General features: G+C 42.3%; 1 protein-coding gene across 2 annotated transcripts; it reads right to left on the bottom strand.

Annotated features, from left to right (window-relative positions):
• Positions 1-127: 127 nt before the first annotated feature.
• Positions 128-17,883, bottom strand: LOC120669756 (G patch domain-containing protein TGH homolog). Of its 2 annotated transcripts, none has more exons than XM_039949605.1 (17): positions 17,617-17,883; positions 16,358-16,448; positions 16,158-16,252; positions 15,650-15,753; positions 13,083-13,144; positions 12,920-12,994; positions 12,493-12,638; positions 11,635-11,710; positions 11,475-11,558; positions 11,269-11,346; positions 9,733-9,871; positions 4,752-5,238; positions 4,125-4,406; positions 3,938-4,054; positions 3,309-3,518; positions 1,511-2,431; positions 128-820 (listed from the first exon to the last, which is right to left on the bottom strand). In XM_039949605.1, exons 1-16 carry the CDS (start codon positions 17,752-17,754, stop codon positions 1,637-1,639), a joined length of 2,979 nt encoding a protein of 992 aa, XP_039805539.1. In that variant the 5' UTR covers positions 17,755-17,883; the 3' UTR covers positions 128-820; positions 1,511-1,636. The 2 variants fall into 2 exon arrangements, with proteins under 2 accessions (XP_039805539.1, XP_039805538.1); XM_039949604.1 differs by having other exon boundaries at positions 1,532-2,431; positions 17,617-17,882.
• Positions 17,884-21,492: the final 3,609 nt, after the last annotated feature.

Below are 21,492 nucleotides of genomic sequence, written 5' to 3' on the forward strand. Positions count from 1 at the left end.
CTCTTGCTGTTACTAGGTTCACAATTTAATTTAACAATTTAGCCCCGTGGCCTTCCTGCCTGGTAGAGTGCACATAGGTGGCAACAACATTGCACTGCCCGCTCAGGCAGCCCATCAACCAAAGCACTGTACAGTATACGACTGCACGAAATAGTATTGCCATACTACCATGGAGCAAGACATGATTACCTTCTCTCACATTCACACAACAAACACATGGGCCCATACTATTCCACACTTACCTTTCACAATTGATAAAATATGGACCCAATCTACCTCAGCTACACACAGCTCACCAAGGCCTCAAGCCCTCAACACATCGCCATTAACTACACATAAATTTTCCCCAAACTTGCTCCAACACTGTTGCTGAGGTAGAATCATCTTTGTCGTATTGGGCACCTCCTGCATACACTACAGCAAACGAGCACATGCCACATGACCATATACACTCATCACCTGCAGGCGCGGCATTAGTGCGCCAATTTTCCTAGTTTTACATCACAGCCCTGGCTCGGTGAATCACAGTCCTGTCCAAACATTTACATGGACAGAAAAACTGGGAAGATCCTCAAAGGAAAGCCCAATATATGCTTTTGTGATTTGTGAGTCTGAACGTCTGACAGGGTGGTCACTGAGCAGGAAAGATGCACAAACAGGCATAAGCAACAAAGCTTGATGCACCACAGGTTCACGATTGGTCTGCATACAGCATACAAGGAAAGCATCTGCGCCATATCTTCTCTTCGACTTGAATTATGCATCAAGCTTCTGGTGGTCAAGTTGATACTTCTAGGTGCGTTGTAGTATGGACAACCAACTGCAAAAGGACAAAAGGTGATCACATCGATCGCATAAGTCTTTTTCCTCAGTGGAAATGCCGAAATTGCTAATTCATACGAGTAATTACCAAAAACAAAGATTAGCAAAAGCACAGCAAACATATAGCCTCAGCAAGGGAACAAAGGCAACCATAACCATCGACTCTACCCTATCATATCTCTTGACGGCAACATCTTGCTGCCAATCAGGGAAGAAGATCCTGCTGGTATCAACCAGGCCCAAATTGTTCAACTGTACTAAGCTTAGGAAGTTCTTCGCTTAACGTCTCTTTACACAGAAGCCACACTATAATATGAATTAAGCAAAGTAGACATAGCTTTCATACAGCTAGCGTTTTGCAGCACACCATAGTTTTATTATCAAACCATTTGCTACCAGATCAACATGAGTTTAATTTTGCAAACACTAGTGCCAGTTGGCTGCGGTCTTTCCTTCCCAATATATGCATGTTTCAGAACAGTTGAGTTAGCTCAGCCCTAATGTAGTAAGGTGTACAAGGTATTTAAACTGAGACACAACTCCATTAACATGAATATTGGGAATAAGAGAAAGATAGAAACAAGCAGAAAACAAGCAACTCAGGTACTATGGAATGCTTTCTGGCATAGCAATGCTGCATCCACTAATCTGCTAAAGACAGCTTAGTGCAGAAGTGATAAAGGCTTACCAAGATGTATAGAACACTTACTGTGAGCATTTTTTTTCCATATCTCCCCCAGTGTTCTCATAAACCTTCCATGGTTTGCAAAACCTACTCTTCCCTGCATCTTCCCTCATTTGTACAGACGTATATTCATGAATAATCTACATGTTCCCTTCTTCTGTGCTTATGATGTCTAGAATGCTTTCGGCTTCTGTCTTTATCAGATGATCTTCTACTACTAGATTTATATCTTTCCTTGTGTTCATGATCACTAGAGTCGGTATCAGGTGTGTACGTTCGGTGATGCCTTTTCTCCTTGCGTTTCCTCTCATTTTTTGTGTCACTGGAAGAATCACTATCCGGAGTTCTACTTCTGCCTTTTCTGTGCCTTGAATGAGACTTTCTTCTCCTGTTCCTGTGGCGTTCACTAGCAGAGTCAGATTCTGGAGTTCCATTCCGGATGTGATGATGTGATCTTCTTTTCCTACTCATATGTCGTTCACTAGATGAATCAGACCTCGGGCTATGATTCTGGCTTTGCCGATGCATATGGCGAGACCTGTTTTCCTCAGTTCTATTCCCCTCCTCACATTTCAAATCAAGCATTTCAGCACTGGCTAACACAGCATCTTCATTGCCATTGCCAACTTGCACCATGCCAAGAGAGCTCTGACTCTCCTTTACTTCGGTGAGGTTAGTTGTTATTCTTTCATTCTGAGATGAGCCACTTGCACCAGCAGTTGAAAGTGTTTCAGGTCTAGAAAAAACTTTAGGTCTTTCTGGTGGAACCTCTAATCCCAGTTCTTTACCCAATGATTCTAGGAAATCCTCAGCAACAAGACGGTTGAGAGCCATGTTGGCGCCTTCACTTGTCTTCGCAGGATCCACTGGTTGAGTATTAGGAATTTCATCCGCATCATCATCTGAGTCGTCAGAAAAGATAGCCTGCATGCCACAGTAATTGAAATTGCCAATATAAAACGTAAATTTATCATAAACAATTTCTAACAAATGAAAAGGAGATGGACGCATTAAGTCCCTATTTAAAGAAGACTAAGCTCCTCCGAATATGAAACCTTCAGGCTCGATGTGACACTTAAGCGTAGAGATTCATCCATATTTCTAACAAGACACCAGTTTAATTTTCTACAAGGAGTTAAGCCATCAGAATCAGCCCTAGACACAAATTGGTCCTGCATTCCTTATAATTGCAAAAACTTCAATATATCAAGCACATCTATTAGTTATTCCCATAAATGAAAGCGGACTCAATAATTGTGCTTACAATTTACATATAATAAAATTTTATGTTATTTTCAATATTTGTAATTTTCTAGTCATTCGATGTACTTTTCTGTCCCAGTGTTCCGAGGAAAAAGAAGTATTTTAAATGCAAGTTTTCTTTTATGAAAATTGCCAAAATTAGATGTGTTGTGGCCATTGAAGAGTTCTTCATGACAACTCAGCACATGTTTCAGGCTACAAGTGACATGGTATCGCCAGCTAGTAAAAATTTATCCAACTCCAACTAAAAGGTTGGGGGGCACACAACATCCACGTTACCATAAGCCATTCAGTCAACTGTCCTTGATTCTATCCTTTGGTTTGTGCAGTGTTTGGTCACTGTTCTAAAACCCAGTGAGATGCCTATTTGAATTTCAAGTTCAGAGTAGGGTGGCTAACATGCCATTCTACTGTGACAGGCTTTAATTCTTCTCAAATAGTTTTATCTCAGTTGATTTCTTGGACAATGTTTGAATAAGAACTTCCAAATAGGGAATATATTTTTTCTCGAAACCTCCAAATAGGGAATATATGCTACCTTGTAAAGATCAACAGGTCTTTGCATGCTGCTGGGCTCAATCTCAGGGTCATTAATGGTTCCCTGTGACTTAGCCTCTGTTGTCCCTTCCATAGAAGCATGCTGTGAACTCCTACTCGAGCTCTCCACTTCATCCTTTGTTCCCTTATTTGATTCTGTCATAAAGATAAGGTTCTCGATCTTGCTTCTTGGTCTTTGAACAGGCATGGGCTGCATATGTGTAATGAATGATCAGATGCTGATGTGAGTGCTACTTCAAACATATTCCATTTGAAGCTATACAAATAGATTTAAAGCAAAAATTAATTTAAGTAATACACAAGTGTAAGAATATAGTAGAAACAGCATAGATCCATCTCATCTTCCAAATAGTGGCTTAATTAATCAAGGGAATGGCTGTCCTCAGGTATCACCACATGGAAAAGAAGCATAGCATCAAGAGATGCTTCTGTTCTCGCAAATATGAATCAAGAAATGCATCTATAACCTCATTGTTCTTTAATATATGCAGTGTTTTATTATGGTTATTATGTCCACCAAGTATCATATAAGTATATATGACATATATGCACACAAGCATCAGAAGTATTGAAGTAATGGCAGCTATAAAACCTCATATTTCAATTTACCTTCCCCATGAAAGGGTCAACGATATCAAAACGTTTGCACAGTATTGGTGAAGGCCGCCATTCGAACTGCTCCCTTCGTGGATAGATGGGCTTCTCATCTTGAGGCACTACAGAGGTCTTTATAAATTTCCAGCGGTCAACATTTGGAAGAAAGCATAAGATAACATTAATAAGGACCAAAGTATACCTCTAGTTGAGTCGCAGCAACAAAACGTTGCTCATTCATTCCAGGCAAAGAGAACACTGATGAAGGATCAATAACCTTTTTTCCCTTCCCCTTTTCAATTGCCTCTGCAGCAGCCTCAAAATCAAGCCTTTCTCGAGCGCGATCAGCCTCTGACATAGTACTTGTAGGTGCAACATTTGCAGCGCGAAGACCACCCTTATACTTGTCTTTAAGAAATTGCTCAAACCTAACTTGTTTGGCAGGATCATTGCTAAAAGGCTTCTCAGACTCTGGTAAACCATCCTGTTTCCAAGCAAGATGAATGCATTTGCAGACCAAGAGTGAGTCATTGATATACACAATATAGCTACGTTTGGTTTGTCCTAAGTCAAATATTTTTAACTTTGACCATGAGTAACAAAAAAAATAACGATTGACAACATAAAAATTGATGTTAATAGATTCATCATAAAATCAACTATAACAACATATATTGTTCTATTTAAAATAAATTATTTCTGGAGATATTGTTGGTCATAGGTAACAATGTTTGACTTAGGACAAAACTAAACGTAGTTATATTCTGGGACAGAGTATGATACTAACAAGGGAAGCAACAATGACAGCTCAATGCAATACAAAACTTACAAGGGATATTGGCTTGACAAATGTGTCAACGAGATTAGATTGCAGTTGAACTGCTTCCTTCGCAGAAAGTGATGGGCTATGTAGTTTGGTACTTCTATCAAGGGGCCTTTCGCCAAGAATTCTCCCACGATTCTCTGCTGTCAAATTTTCAGAAGAAGTCTTCGATTTTGCAGAATCAGGTCTTTGCTGACCAACATATTTTTCCTGATGCTCCCATAACTTTCTCATATAATATTTACAGCCATCTCCTCCACTAAGGAACATGAACTGTGGGTTTGTCTTACTTTTCTCCTTGTAGAAATCTTCAATATGTTTACCACAACGTGCAACCATAGCTGCACAACCGTCAATCAGTAGTGTCAAGCTAGTGTCTTCTGGAGGGGGAACCTCAACAGGAGCTGAATCAGAAAACTTCTCTGCAGACTGAACTGGAGTAGGAAACTTGTGTTGAGCATCAAAACCACCAGGGATCTCAGGAGGAAGGAATCTGGAAAAGGTCAAAATGTCATTCACTTTCCTAGTATACATATACAACCAATGAAATACAGAATCAAAGAAACCAATCTGTGCCCTGCAATGATTTAAATATCCAAGATTGGAATTTGGAGGCTTATGTACCATTACATGGCACTCCATCCATCCATATTTACATGAATTGACTAGAACAGTCTTCTGAGTTAAATTTTGATCACAAATTTCTGCTGCACTAAAATTGGTGCTAAATAGTAAACGATGAGCATATAATTGTGTACATTGAAATATGTAGCGATAAGTGGTAACAATTTTATATCATTAAACCTTTGTATAGCTAGTCAAACTGTTGGTCAAAATTTACAAAGTTTGATTCTTAAAATGTGCGCATATTATGACTGGGTGGAGGGCATGGCATGAAAGGTAGGAGAGACTTGCAGATTAGTGCCCATGAAACTGTTCAAGTATACTACTTCCATTCACAGTCACCCCCTTAAATTTAGCTAATCAGATTTATTGGCATGCTCAGTTTCAGCATAGCCGGTCCCAAGCCCGGATAAAGGAGGAGGGTTGCGTTAGGTTTTGGCAAACCAGCATAAAAATAGTCACTCTAATGGATTTGAAACCCACAAGAAACTCGTTGGGGCGTAACCCTCTTAGCGACGCGCTACATCGGAACCCGGATGTGGTGATAAATGGGCAAGGGCCGGGTCGCCATCCCCCCAAGGGCGCGTCGTATCATGACCTGGGTACGATGATAAGTGAGCAAGGGTCAGGTCGTCACCTGAATGGCGCGCTACATCTACGCCCGGGTGTAGTGAAAAATGAGCAAGGGTCTTCGCACTTCTCTCGACGGGTGCGAAGGGTAAGGAAGCTAGCCGAGCCAATTAGGATTCGTATAGGTAGCTGAAACGTAGGGTCCCTAACGGGTAAGTTGCGAGAGCTAGTTGATGTAGCAATTAGGAGACGTGTAAATATTCTATGCGTTCATGAGACTAAATGGAAGGGCCAGAAGGCGAAGGAGGTTGAGGATACTGGCTTCAAGCTTTGGTACACGGGAGCAACTCCGAGTAGGAATGGTGTAGGCATCTTGATTGATAGGAGCCTTAAGGATGGAGTCGTAGAGGTTAGAAGGCAAGCCGACCGGATTATCCTAATCCGGTTGGTAGTTGGAGATTCGGTTTTGAATGTGATCAGTGCATATGCCCCTCAGGTAGGCCTTAGTGAGAGCACCAAGATACAGTTCTGGGAAGATCTAGATAGCATGGTTAATACCGTGCCTACCAGCGAGAAACTCTTCATAGGAGGAGATCTCAACGGCCATGTGGGTGCGACTAATGTAGGGTTCGAGCGAGTGCACGGGGGTTTTGGGTACGGTAGCAGGAGTCAAGAGGGGGAGGATGTGTTGAACTTCGCGTTAGCCTACGACTTGTTGATAGCGAATACCGTGTTTAAGAAGAGGGAATCCCATCTTGTGACGTTTCGTAGTGGACAACACTCGAGCCAGATCGACTTTATCCTTGCTAGGAGGGAGGATAGGACATGATTGCTTAGATTGTAAGGTGATACCTGGGGAGTGTGTTGTCCCTCAACACAAGCTTGTGCTGGCGGACTTTCGTCTTCGGGTACGTGTCCACCGGGACAAACGTGCCAAGATTGCGAGAACAAAGTGGTGGAAGCTTAGAGGGGAAGCGGCACAAGCGTTTAAGGAAAGGATGCTAGGTGAGGGGTCTTGGGAAGAAGGAGAAGACGCAGATGACATGTGGCTAAAGATGGCACCATGTGTTCGGAAGGTGGCCTCAGAGGTGTTTGGCGTGAGTAGGGGAGGCAAACAGGAGGGGAAAGACACCTGGTGGTGGAATGACGAGGTGCAAAGGGCTATTAAGGAGAAGAAGGAGTGTTTCAAGCGCCTCCACCTTGACAAGAGTGCAGCCAACATCGAGGGCTATAAATTAGCGAAGAGGGTTGCAAAGCGAGCTGTGAATGTAGCAAAGGGTAAGGCGTATGATACCTGTATCAGCGGCTAGGCACGAAAGAAGTGGAGAATGACATTTATAGGATGGCTAGGATCCGCGAGCGGAAGACAAGGGACATCAACCAAATCAAATGCATTAAGGATGGGACAGATCGACTGCTAGTGAAGGATGAGGAGATCATGGATAGATGGAGAGAGTACTTCGACAAGTTGTTTAATAGGGAGAGTGAGGGCCCTACCCTTGAGTTAGATGACTCTTTTGACGATACCAGCAGACGTTTTGTGAGGAGAATTCAGGAGGTAGAGATCGGGGAGGCTTTGAAGAGGATGAAGGGAGGTAAATCGATGGGCCCTGATGATATCCCCATTGAGGTGTGGAGATGCCTAGGAGATAGAGCAATAGTATGGTTAACTAAGCTTTTTAATCTCATTTTTCGGTCAAACAAGATGCCGGAAGAATGGAGGAGAAGTATATTAGTACCTATCTTCAAAAACAAGGGTGATGTTCAAAGTTGTACTAACTACCGTGGGATTAAGCTGATGAGCCATACGATGAAGCTTTGGGAGAGGGTTATCGAGCATCGCCTAAGAAGAGTGACAAGTGTGACCCAAAACCAATTTGGGTTCATGCCTGGAAGGTCAACCATGTAGGCGATTTTCTTAATACGACAATTGATGGAGAGATATAGGGAACAGAAGAAGGACTTGCACATGGTCTTCATTGACCTTGAGAAGGTATATGACAAAGTACCGAGAAATGTCATGTGGTGGGCCTTGGAGAAGCACAAAGTCCCAACTAAGTATATTACCCTCATTAAGGATATGTACAAAGATGCGACGACGTTTGTCCGGACATGTGATGGCAACACCACTGACTTTCCTATTAACATAGGCCTACACCAGGGGTCAGCATTGAGCCCTTATTTATTTGCTTTAGTGATGGATGAGGTCACAAGGGATATACAAGGTGAGATCCCTTGGTGTATGCTCTTTGCTGATGATGTGGTGCTAGTTGACGAGAGTATGGCAGGGGTTAATAGGAAGTTAGAGCTGTGGAGACGCACGTTAGAGTCGAAAGGGTTCAGACTTAGTAGGACCAAGACCGAGTATATGATGTGCGATTTCAGCGTGACTAGGCATGAGGGGGGAGACGTTAGTCTAGATGGACAAGTGGTGGTCCAGAAGGATACTTTTCGGTATTTAGGATCGGTGCTACAAAAGGATGGCGACATTGATGAAGATGTTAGGCATAGAATTTCAGCTGGCTGGTTGAAGTGGCGGCAAGCTTCTGGCATCCTTTGTGACAAGAGGGTGCCACAAAAGCTAAAAGACATTCTATAGGACAGCAATTCGTCCAGCGATGCTATACGGTGCTGAATGTTGGCCTACAAAAAGGCGACATGTCCAGCAACTGAGTGTAGCAGAGATGCGGATGTTGCGGTGGTTTTGCGGGCACACAAGGAGGGATAGAGTCCGGAACGAAGTTATTCGGGATAGGGTCGGAGTGGCACCAATTGAGGAGAAAGTTATCCAGCATCGGCTGAGATGGTTTGGACATGTCCAACGAAGGCCTCCTGAGGCGCCGGTGTGTAATGGGGTTCTTGAGCGGGTCAATAATGTAAAGAGGGGTAGAGGTAGACCTAAACAGACGTGGGATGAGTCGGTTAAGAGAGACCTTAAAGATTGGAATATCTCTAAAGAGATAGCTTTGGATAGGAGCGCTTGGAGACTAGCTATCAATGTGCCTGAATCTTGAACTTATTTCTTTCGGGTTTCATCTCTAGCCTACCCCAACTTGCTTGGGAAAAAAGGCTATGTTGTTGTTGTTGTCAGTTTCAGTGCTACATATTTGCCACCAAGCACAACCTCTACTGAATCACCATTTAAATAGCCATTTAGTCCGAATAAAGAGCTAAAGGATAGGTGACCGACTGTTTAGCATTTAGCGGTTAGCGTTTAGGATAATGTCTCCACCACCTATTTCATCATTACCATGAGCTCAGGGCTGTAGTGCCTTGATTACTGTTCTTAGCCTAGAACAAGATGAGGCATAGATTTATTGAACTTATGTAGCATGCCACCATGAGATGAGCAGAAGCAAGTGAGCAACTGATGGGCACAAGATGGTAAAATAGAATAAAGAATAAGGTATGGACATGGCATGCAACGATGGGACGACACCTACAGCACTAGGCAGCAGCCCAAAGAGTGGTCAGCACATAGGGAACTATGGTAAGGGTAATACTGCCAAGAACGAAATTTGGCATCAATAGATTTTTTTCTCGAACACGTAGGAGAGCTGCGTATCTTTATATCTTTGTATTAAGAGAGAAAAGAGTGGTCCAAATACAAAAGAACATCTCACCTTGGACCAGAGTGAGTAATTTGGCATCAATAGATTCAAGTAATGATTAGGTAAGCTACCTTTAAAAGGGTAATACCAATAAGGTAGAATGGAAAAATAAAGCCCAGAGTTTTTTAATTGGTTCACATTTTTCCATCAAGGTGAAAAGATATGGTCAAAGAAAGCATTACCTTTCAAGTTTGTACTCGGAATTTGAGGCAACCTTAAAGCTCAGGTAGAAACCTCTTTTTCTGTCATCAAGTTTGTAATTACTGTCGCTGGATATTTTTGAAGGTTCAATGTCCACTTCAGTTTGTTCATAAGCAAAACCTAAATAAAACAAATGTTAGTATGAAACATCAACTGATAAATACAAAGTGTAAATACATCATCCAGAAGATATAGCATGACTCCACAATGAAAGTAACAAGCCTCTAACGTCTATTGAGCATGAATATGCATTTAGAAAGACTTCCATCAGAAAACAAATACTCCCTATGTTCCAGATGCAAGAAATTTTAGTTTGGAAAAAGTCCATTTTACTCCCCTCACCAATTCACTTTGTCCGTGTTGGTGTATATGTGAGCCCATGTATAGAGGCCCATCTAGAGGTCTATATATAGGATCTATATATCCCACCCTTCTAGGGTTTGGAGGAATAGAAGCCATTATTCTCTCCTACAGTCCGCTTAACCCCCTGAGCAAAATTTAGGCTCAATTTACTCCCTCGACAATTTCAATTAGTAATCTACCCCCTAATGATATTTCTCTTTTTTGTTTCTCCATGTACAAATTAAATTTTAAGTTCAAATTTCACAAGTGGATAGAGAACATGATGCCCTATGTTAAAAAATACATTAAGAATTTTTCATAGTTATTTTCATAGGTTGGAAACATTTAACACGAAATTTATCAGACATACAATTCTGCATGAAAAATATTCATGAAAAAGTCATAATGTATTTTTCTAGCATTTTTTTCTCGAACACGCAGGAGAGCTGCGTATCTTTGTATTAAGAGGAATGTATTTTTCTAGCATTGGGCATCATATTATAAGTTACTCTGCAAAATTTGAAGCTAAAATTCCACTTGTACACGGAGAAATAAAAAAGAGAAATCTCATTAGGGGTAGATCGGACCAATTGAAATAGTTTGGGGAAGTAAATTGAGCCTTAATTTTGTAAGGGGGATGAGTGGACAAAGTGAATTGTTGAGGGGAGTAAAATGGACTTTATGCTATGCCAAACTTCTCTCTAACTTTGACCAAGTTTATAGAAAAATATGACATTACAACAAACCAAATAAATGCACAATCAACGTTTCATGGTAAATTTAATGAAACTATTTTGTGTTTTAGTTTGACCCTAATTCAAACTTCTCTAACTTTGACCAAGTACATAGAAAGATATGTTGGCATGTACGATATCAAATAATTGCACTATCAAGACATACTCAACGGTAGATTTAGTGAAACTAATTTGATGTCGGTGCCTTTTTCTATAAACTTGACCAAAATTAGAGAAGTTTGAGATAGGACAAAACTAAAACTCCTACATTTTGGAATGGAGTATGAAATTTCAAGATCCTTTTACCATAAATTTAGGAAAGGTAAAAGAAAATGGACATCGTATGGTCCACACATAGCCACAACAGCAAAACATCTTATGATTGATATGCCCCTTACATATCACCAGGCCGTACCAAAATTGACAGGATTACTCACTTACCTGATGCATAAATATCTTCATCTTCAACATCAAGCTCTTCGAGAGCTCCAATCCCAAAGCCAGGTGCATAATGTCCTGCTGATGATTGAACAGCTAACAAAGTTAATCGCAAAGCTGAGGCTAGAACAAATGAACAATCATTAATCACTATTCAAGCAACATCAACATATTGGAATAGCAGGGATACAATCATGATTATAACATACAGTTAGAAATCAGAAGATTTCCCCTCACGGAAACATCATTTCTTTTGTGGTCCCTATCTCTGGACTTCTGCAATGTTTTTCTGTCTACAAAAGGAAGCAGGTGTGTCAGGAACTAATGAATGAAATAACGCTGATAAGAGTATATATGGGAACATGATACCTCTAAACTCAGGAGCATGCTTGAATGGATCAAAACCTAATCCATGCAAATCCTGCTTTGGATGAAGCACGTAGACCTATATATTTATGGAGTGTGATACACCGTCAGCAGATGTTTTCTTCATACATATTCCAAACACATGTGCAACCATGAACATGAAAGAAATTAGTATCTATATACATATTATGAACATCTTGGATACTACGATACTACTCATATATCCCCTTGTAATTGAACGTAATTAGTATGCCTTTGGCCATTGATCTTCCTTTAGAAAATGAATGATAAGAGGATAAGAGAAAAGTACATTTTGTCAAACAGTATGAAATTACTTTAGTAAAATTGATGATATTGCTTCGTGTGTTGTGGCCCATCATAAAAAATAGCATCAATTTTATTAAAAGCGTGTTTGAATTACTTTAGTTGAAGGTCATGTTTCAATGCAATGCAGTCTACATTCCACAAAACTGATTAAGTACAATGTATAAAGGAGGGAAAAATTGTTTTAAGCTAGTTTTAGTCCAACAAAAGAAACACTAATGCCCAAAAAAGATGGAGCTGAAAGAATTACTTAAATAACAATGTGACATACATCTACTCATCTTTGGAGGTCAAATTTAATAAAGGTTTCACTGCCATAAAGTTCAAGACAGCTTAGAAAGCGAAGGAGTACAAAGATAAAAGAATTGCCATCATGATAAGCTGGTTAAAGTTGGGAAAACAAATGCCCAACACCATACTTTTATATCTGAAAGTCACAAAAAAATATGAAAAAAACGTTGAAACAGAAGCAGTTACAGAATTAATGAACCAAACAAGAATGCATGCAATGAATCAAATAACACTTATCCTACTTACAGGTGTATTTCCAGATATACGCATTTCCTCGAGTGACCCCACAGCAGCTTGATCTAAGCTAGGCTTGTCAGAACTTTGATCTTGATCCTCATCATTCTTGGAGTTAGAGAGAGCAAGAAAAGCTTTTCTAGCATTCCTGCGTGATTCTGTATGCAGAGAACTTTTCAGGTTACAAGGAGACATGCAACTCAAATGATTAGGAAGAAATGTCATCATTTGAAAATTATAATGAAACTTTTAAGCAGGAAAACATTTTCAAACTTAGCAAGCTCAGAAGCTACTATAACAGGGCACCCGTGGCTGTATCATACAAGAGCTCAAACCAAATGAAGGTCCACAGATCGATAGACTGGCTAAACTTACCAAACAAACAAATGAATAATTGAAACAAAAAAGGCATACTTCTTCGAGTAAACAGAAGGCATACCATACAAAGAATCAGCATGTGAATCCTTGATGGAGCGTCCTTGGCGCCAACCCATTTTCATTAGCAATGTCATACCTGTTCAAACAGGGAACAATATAACAAACAATTAATGGTACATATATCAACTCAAATATTACTAAGAAAACATTAGAACAAATAATACCAATGGAATTTGTGGTGGGGACCACCAATTCATCAGGTATTGGACCTGGTATAGCAGATGGCCTGTAAAAGATGTAAAGATTAAAAAAAAAAACATATGTATCAGTAAGAAGGGTTGGATGCCCTCATACACAAGTTGGAGGCTTTAAAATACAACAACATAGGTGTAAGAATACGAGTAAATAAACAATATAAAATAAGGAAACTAACAGGCCCATATAGGAAAATAAATTTGGAACAATTTCATTAGCAGCCCCATATAGGCAACTAAATTTGGAACAGATTCATTAGAAAGCCCATAGTTGGCCGCATGAAACCCCCACCAACTGATGGGTCTTCAGGTTAATCAAAACAGCTCAGTGTCAGATTTGGTTGAATGAAGCCGTAATAAATAACAGAAAAAAGTGCAGTAAGATGATTTTGAGTGTTTTGATGGACACTATATTCGCTTATGGGTCTGTCTATAGATTTTACCCTTCAATTTCGTGCATACAGAGTAACAGTGCATGGAGCTAACTAAATCTGTGCTCATAGGCGCGGCCTAAGACAAGGAGATCCACTTTCTCCTATGCTGTTCATACTTGTCATGGATGTGCTTTGCCACTTGGTTCACAAGGCTTCCGAGGAGGAGCTTCTCCAACCACTAGCCAGAAGAGTCCTGCAGCACAGAATATCTCTCTATGCAGATGATGTGGTCATCTTTCTACTGCCATCAGCAAGTGACATCAACATCACACTTGATATACTACAGCTCTTTGGTGAAGCTTCTGGCCTTAAAACAAACGTCCAGAAAAGCAGTGTACATCCCATTCAATGTTTGGAGGAAGATAAAGCAATCTTGCACAACCATCTCCCATTTCAGATTTCTCATTTCCCCAGCAAGTACTTGGGTGTCCCTCTTTTCCCCCTCAAATTGACATTGGCTCAGGTTCAGCCTTTACTTGACAAAGTTGCTGACAGACTCCAGGGGTGGAAAGCCGACCTCCTCACCAACGCCAGTAGATGCATTCTGGTTCAGTTTGTCCTTACTTCTATGATGATCTACCTGCTGTTGGCCCTCGACCTTCCTCCTCAAGCTCTTAAGGCAATTGATAAGATAAGAAGGGGTTTTTTGTGGAAAGGTAGAAAAGAGGTGAGGGGTGGCCATTGTCTGATTGCATGGCCTAAGGTCGCTAAACCATGCTTTTTGGGAGGACTGGGTTTTTCCCATTTTCAGTTTTTGGGTTGGGCTCTTAGGATGAGATGGCCATGGTTGCAGAAGACTGAACCTGGTAAGGCATGGGCATTCCTCCCAGTCAAAGCTCAACATCAGGTTAAAGCTTTCTATGCTGCTGCAGTGGTGTCAGTAGTTGGGAATGGCAAGCATGTCCTCTTCTGGACTGACAGATGGATGGCTGGGCAAAGCCTAGAGCACACTTTCCCACACCTGTTTCGATTTGTGACTGCCAGGGGTAGAGGAAGAACAGTTTTTAATGCACTGGACAATAGGAGATGGGTCTCGGATTTAAAAGGAGCTCACACTGTGGATGTCATTTTTGAATACTTACAGCTGTGGGATTTCCTTGGGAACTTTGAGCTTCAGCCAGATTTAGAGGATACACATATCTGGCAGTTTTCCACCACGGGTACTTTCTCTATAAAGTCAGCATATGAGGCCCTCTTTACTGGTGCCATTCTTTTTGCCCTTGGGAGAGGATTTGGCATAGCTGGGCCCCTTGCAAGTGCAGATTTTTCATGTGGACTGTAGCACATAAGAAATGTTGGACAGCCGATAGACTTGCTAGAAAAGGGCTCTCTCACCCGGCAGCTTGTCCTCATTGTGACCAGGATGGTGAATCCATTGACCATTTGCTGGTATCCTGTGTTTTTAGTAGGCAAGTATGGTTAATGTTCTACAGAACGTTGGCCTACCGGCTCTTGCACCACATGCTGGGGAGAGGTCGTTTGAGGATTGGTGGGCTTCTACAAGCAGCAGGGTTTTAGGGCAAGTGCAAAAGGGTTTCAATTCCATCGTCATTCTGCGTTCCTAGACCTTGTGAAACCACCGCAATCGTTGTCTTTGGTGGCATCTCCCCTAACTCTACCAATGTCATCATGGTCGTGAAGGAAGAAATGCAGCTTTGGGCCACTGCAGGGGCTAGAGGAATTTCTCACCTCCTCGCCCTAGCTGTTCCAGCCACCTAAAGTGTTTGGTCTTGTGTTGCTGGTCTTGTTCTTCTCCTTTTTTGTAAGAGTAGTTATCTTGTTCTTAGGGTGGGTTACAAAGACTTCATATCTGTAACACTACGGGGATCTCTCCCCTTTTTCTTCTTAATATATTGATGCGCGGTTCTCCTGCCCGTTCGAGAGAAAAAAAAATCTGTGTATAAAGCTACAAAAAGGTGACAAAAATTTCTGCATTCTTATTTAAATTCAATTTATTTTATTTCTTCATAATGCAGGCAATTTGTCTGATCGTAGTTAAGAAGTTGAGTTAAAAAATGATAATCAAGTGGCAAAAACAGATAAGCTAAATCTAATTAGTTTTTATATTTACGAAGCTGATAGAACTGTATGAGAGATGCTAACCTCTCCTTTTGTTCCCTGGATGCTTGTTTTCGAGCATATTCTGCAGCTGTAAAACCAAATGTATCATACTGCTGAGATGTCTCTAAAGCATTACCACCCATATCCTGCAATTAGTACCCACACTGTCAACTAATGAACTCAATTTTTTGATAGAACAAACATATGGTATGAAATAACTTCAATCAGACTATTTGTGCCTACCAAAAGGCAGAAACTAGACCAGCCTTATCAGTTGAAGTGGATTATATCAAACATGCCCTTAGATGATGAATTGATGATACAGCCATAAAGGTGCTGGAAGCCCAGTGCCTTGTATGATTTAAATGAAAATATATGCACAACAGAAAGGCACGCTTATTAACATTTTCACACCAAACATGTAAAAGGTCTGCCTAATAGCCCTACTTTACTCATGAAAATTATGAACAAATATTGCAGAATATCATTTTTATACTATGATCTGAGCAACTGGATAGCTTTAAAGAAAAGACTGAAGGACATTACGCACCTTTATATCCTCCTCATCCAGAAAACTATATATGCTTTGCTTTTTCATCTCAGCTCTATTCTTCCGCGACGATGTAAACGTCTGTGGAGTCCACCCTAAAGAAAATCATACTGCCTATATTATAACATGTGTTTCCTGACTCTCCTCAATGCTACTTTCATATACAAGTCTACAATTATTACAAATTCAGTGGAACATACCCTCTTTTGAGCCAACAGTATTGTAAAAGCCTGCAGAGAAGCCTCCAGTAAATGCACCATGAAATCTTCTTCTTCCTTCCTCATCCCTTACCTACACTCCAATAATATTGTATTTTAGTAAACATGCCACATGGCAATGATGATAGTAGTTCAAGTAAAGTAAATCATATGCCACATGACATCAGGTGGAGTGTACAGTGCACAGGCTCCACAGGTACCATGAGTAAGTACCACAGAAAATATATGATTCACTCCATACAATTACTTAATAGTAAACAATAAAAGTTATGATATGATGAACTTTCACATTCCCTGCAATCTTGCAGCATCAACCACTGACTGAATGACCATAGACTGATGCTACTTTGAAGACTTGGTGGTATAAATACAAAATCTCTCACAATGGCTGCATATTTCTGAGACAACCTAGTTTCTGAATCTACATAGACTTCCAATTTATAGGCTTGAAGGCTTCTGAGACAACCTAGTTTCTGGTACAAAAAAATCACAATGATGTAACTGCAAAGTCATCAGAGACTGATGCTACTCTGGAGAGTCACAATCTATATAGGTTTCTGAGTCTACATTGCAGCATCCAAAGTTCAAACAGATCAACAGTATCCACGATAAGGAACTAATCAACAAAAAGAGGAATAATTAAAAAGAAATCACATCTGAGCTACAAGAATTTCCACAGCCCACTCGAGATCAGCAGTAACCCGCTATCAAGATCCTGGTTGCTGAACATCTGGTCGGACTAACAAGCACCCACAAGGATAAACAACAGACTAACAGTATGCTGTAGGATGATGAAATTACACCTCTCCTTTCTGAAGGCAGGTATGGTTCACTACTTCAACCATTCTATTCCTTCGGAATTTCCTAGTTGACATATTGCTAAAATAACAAATAAGAGAGCAACTTCGACCTAAAAATATAATGCTTCCTTTCGCCCCAATGGTACTAGCAGGAAATCAACCAAGCTATATTTATAATCTGCACCACCATAGTCCATAGCTATCCAGAAGCATGACATCAAGAGGCGGACGGCAGCAGCAGGCACGCCAGCAAACCCCAAATGGAAGAGTTTCCTCTTGATCACAACCAAATTGCCAGCCCAATTGCTCCGCAAGCCCAAAACGATAAAAGGCACGATACCTATTGCATTACTAATCGCGAGATCGCATGTCTCCGTAGCTCAAATCCATCACTGCAGCGGAACGGTACAGATAGCGAGGGAGGGAGGGTGAGAGAAAGACCTCTTGCTTCCAGGCGGGGAGAGCGCGGAGCTGGCCGGCCTCGGCGACGGCCCGGCGCTTGCGGGCGGAGGTGTCCTCCTCCCGTTCTATGGGCGTCCCGTACACCACGAGGTCATCTTCATCGCTGTCGGCCCCCATGGTGACGGGAACCCGGAGAGGCCGAGGAACAGCGAGCCCTAGCTCGTCGCCGGCGGACGCGCGGCGGCGGGGAGGCGACGAAACGAGGGAATGTCGTGGGCGAGAAAAAGAGCTGGATGGAAGGGAGCTGCGATTTGTGGGGCTTTTGGGCCCTCTCAGCGTTTTGCACGGAGCGGCCCATCATCCATCCACCCGTTGTGCTGGCCTGGCCCGGGGCTCCTGTCTATTTTCAGAAAAATTTCTTAGGGCATGTTTGGTAGGGCTCCGGCTCTTTCAAAAATAGCTCCAACTCCGGCTCCTCTAGTGGAGCGGCTTCTTTGATAGAGTTGAAGTCATTTTTAGAAAACATTTGGCAAAATAGCTCCACTTAATTATTAATATACATAGAAAAAAGTAAAATAACCATACTACCCTTATCTTTCTCTCCTTTATTTTTTCATTCTATTTTTCTCTTCCCTTCCAAATCCTCCCTCCTTATCCATACTTCTTCCTCCTCCGTCCCTTCATCTGGCTCGAACGCATGGCCACGGGCAGAGCCTCCCGCCACCACCTGCTTCTTCCTCCCCTCTTGCATCTTGCTCCGACGCACAGGCACAGGCTGCTGCTGCCACCCCGACCCCCGCTGTGCCCTGCCGCAGGACGGTCTCCCGGCGCTGCTCGGAGCCCGCAGTGCCCCGCTGCGGCACGGGCTTCCGGCGCTGCCCGGCAGCGCGTGCAGAGAGGAGTCCGTGAGGAGGCGCGCAGCGCGCAAGCGGAGGGCAAAGACGGCACGCGAGATGGAGCCGCTGCCGGAGCCGCGTGGAGCTGTGATTTTTGGCTCCGTGCCCTCCCTCCTGCTCCAATCACCGGGTTTTCCGGGGCTTCATCGCTGGAGCCGGAGCCGAAACTGAGCTAAAGCACCGTTTGGTAGGGCTCCTTGAGAAGCCGGTTTTGGAGCTGCTCAAGAAGCCCTCCCAAACAGGCCCTATATCCTCCTCAGAAAAAGAAAAAGAAAATTCCTTATATATAATTTTCACAAAAATTATATACCATTACAAATTATAATAAATGATATTAATATTTAAATTTAAATCATCCCTTTCGTAATATCCGATTCAAAATTTTCGTTCCCTACATGCTATTGCACAAAATTCATTATAACGATGTTAAACATGCGAGGCGACCCATACCGGGTCCTCAGCTACGTGCCGGCTCACCCCCTCCCTAGTGTGGCTCTACCTTGTGCCATCACTAAGGACATGCTACCCCCCCTCCTCCTCCTCCTCCCGCAAGGTATCACTTACTGTGATAGTTCAAGAAATCATCGTGTAAAGAGCCTGCACCAGCCTTCCATCACCGACCGCCCAGTCCCACCCCCACCCCACTGGCACGGGCGAGCTAGGGTCCCACCGGAGGGATCGCGCATGAAGCTCCGACGGGATCCTAGCCCGGCCACCCTCTTGCCGCCACCGATGCCTCCCATCGTCACCGCAGTTTTCGTCTAGCGCCGCCATCGCGTCGACTCCCCACCTCGGCGCCGGCCCAACCACCGTCTCCCGCCGCCGGCCTCGCGCCCGCCTCCTCCGCTGGGGCAGCCTGCCATCGTTGATCCTCCCTCTATGGCCGGTGGTGAGCAGCCGCTCCTGGCAACCCAGAAACCCGAACCTCGAACTCCCGAACTCTAGCCATGGCGGAGCTGCCATAGGTGACGGCGCAAGGAAGATAAAGATGGTGAAGCGCTTTGGGCTATTGTGGGTCGTGATGGGCTGAATTGAGGTAGTGGATCTCCTTGAGATGATGAATTGGAGTTTTGTAGCACAGGCGATGCATAGCCCTGCCCCCCTCCCAAAAAACAATGGGGTGCGCCCCGAGCGCATGGGGGCCTCCAACACCCCCACGCTTGATCCTCACCACTTGTCCCATATCTGCATTTACCGGTCCCTGCGCCCAATTTTTCCCTCCATTGAATGCCTGCCTCCATCCACGAACCAATCGCACGGCCCCTAATCTCCCCGTGCATGCCTGATAGGAATCGTCAGATGCGGATCTAGGACCGGTGGCGAGAATCAGAGGTGGGGCACAGAAGCCCCCATGCGCCCGGGGCACACCCAATCCACCCCCAACCCCAGCCCCACCCAATCCAACCCCCCCCACCCCCAACCCCCCCTCTTCGAAGATGCGGTTGTTAGCAAATATTAGGAATCACACGTGTGACTGGCAGTTAAATCATCACCCAAGGCGGAACAATTATTTTGTTGCAGGACAATTTTTTATTACTAGAACAACAACAATTGTTATAACAATAAAAAATTATTCTAAAATAAATTTGACTGGATCACATATTTAAGCCGATTTGTTGGAACGATTTTAGATCTAAAATACAAACTCCCTGGGGGTAGAGCCTTCGACGACAGCCCAGCTCGGGGTCACGCGCATGACCCGAGCAGCGCCCAGTTTCGTTTCCTCGCACTGGCTGTGTGGCTTCTGTTCGCTGCCTATGTGCCCATTGTGCTCATGAATCAGCTCCAGTGAGATGCAACGTGTGCTTCAGGGTAGGGGCAGGGGAGGGATAAGAACAGGTAACCCTTTGTCAGGCACACATGTTTTAATAATGCCATAGTAGTTTTCTTGTACATGTGGAGCATAGAAAGTGTGGTTATAATATCATATGGTATATAGGGGATTCTCACATCCATCTTTGATCTTTCATAAAATGGTATTACATGTATTTATAGCTCAGTACGCTCATCTAGCTCACAGTTGTAGCTCATTACCTTTCACCACGAATATCATTTAACACTTTTTTGCACTTAGATTCCACAATACGTGAATGATGTGTCAATATTCAAATAGGCTAATCCAATATTTCATATGTTATTAAATGCTCCCCCACCTCATCACCTAGATTTCTCTATGCCTAAGATTGGACGAAAAACTCGTGGCTCGTTAGTTCACTCGACTCAGTTCGTTAGTGACTCGGCTCGACTCGGCTTGTAGAAAAATATTACAGAGCCAAGCTCAATATTTAACTCGGTGAAATAACAGGCCAGCTCAAGCTAGCTCGCGAGCTGCTCGTGAGCCAAAACGAGTTGGAGGACACAACCCAAATAAGATTAGGCCCATATTGGCTCAATCACCCATCGTATAAAATGTGACTTTAACCCTTACTTTCTCCGGTACTAGGTGATACCCCGCGCGTTACTGCAGGATTTTTTAAATAAAATTTTAATGTGAAATTTGAAAGTAGAAAAATTAAGATGATTGCATGGCAACATTCACAAAAAAATCAATGGAAAACATAAATATATGGCCCTAGTGGACGTTGATGTGTCATTTGATATAATGGGTTCATATATGATACGGATAACTTGCATGTTAAGAGAAATAGAGTTAATGACTTTAGTGGGTGTTATCTATATATATGCTATACAGATTATATGAATTTTACTTACATGTTATTTTTTATCAGGATCCGGTAGAAATCGATAAACTAACAGAAGTAACATCAATAGAATATTTGATCACATTATAAAAGAATAGTGCTCAAAGAAATAGAGTATGTATATGAGTCTTTACGTTAACAGATTAAAGATTAAAAATATTGCAAAAATAGAGTATGTATATGACTTTACATTAATAGATTAAAGATTAAAAGTATTGTACATAGTAGAGGTCATATGAATATTTTCTTGATTATTGAATCTCGTAAAAACCGATAAGCTAAAAGAAGAAACATCAATAGAATATTTGATCACATTA

The sequence above is a fragment of the Panicum virgatum genome, chromosome 4N (assembly GCF_016808335.1).
Source record: "Panicum virgatum strain AP13 chromosome 4N, P.virgatum_v5, whole genome shotgun sequence".
In the NCBI taxonomy this organism is placed as follows: domain Eukaryota; kingdom Viridiplantae; phylum Streptophyta; class Magnoliopsida; order Poales; family Poaceae; genus Panicum; species Panicum virgatum.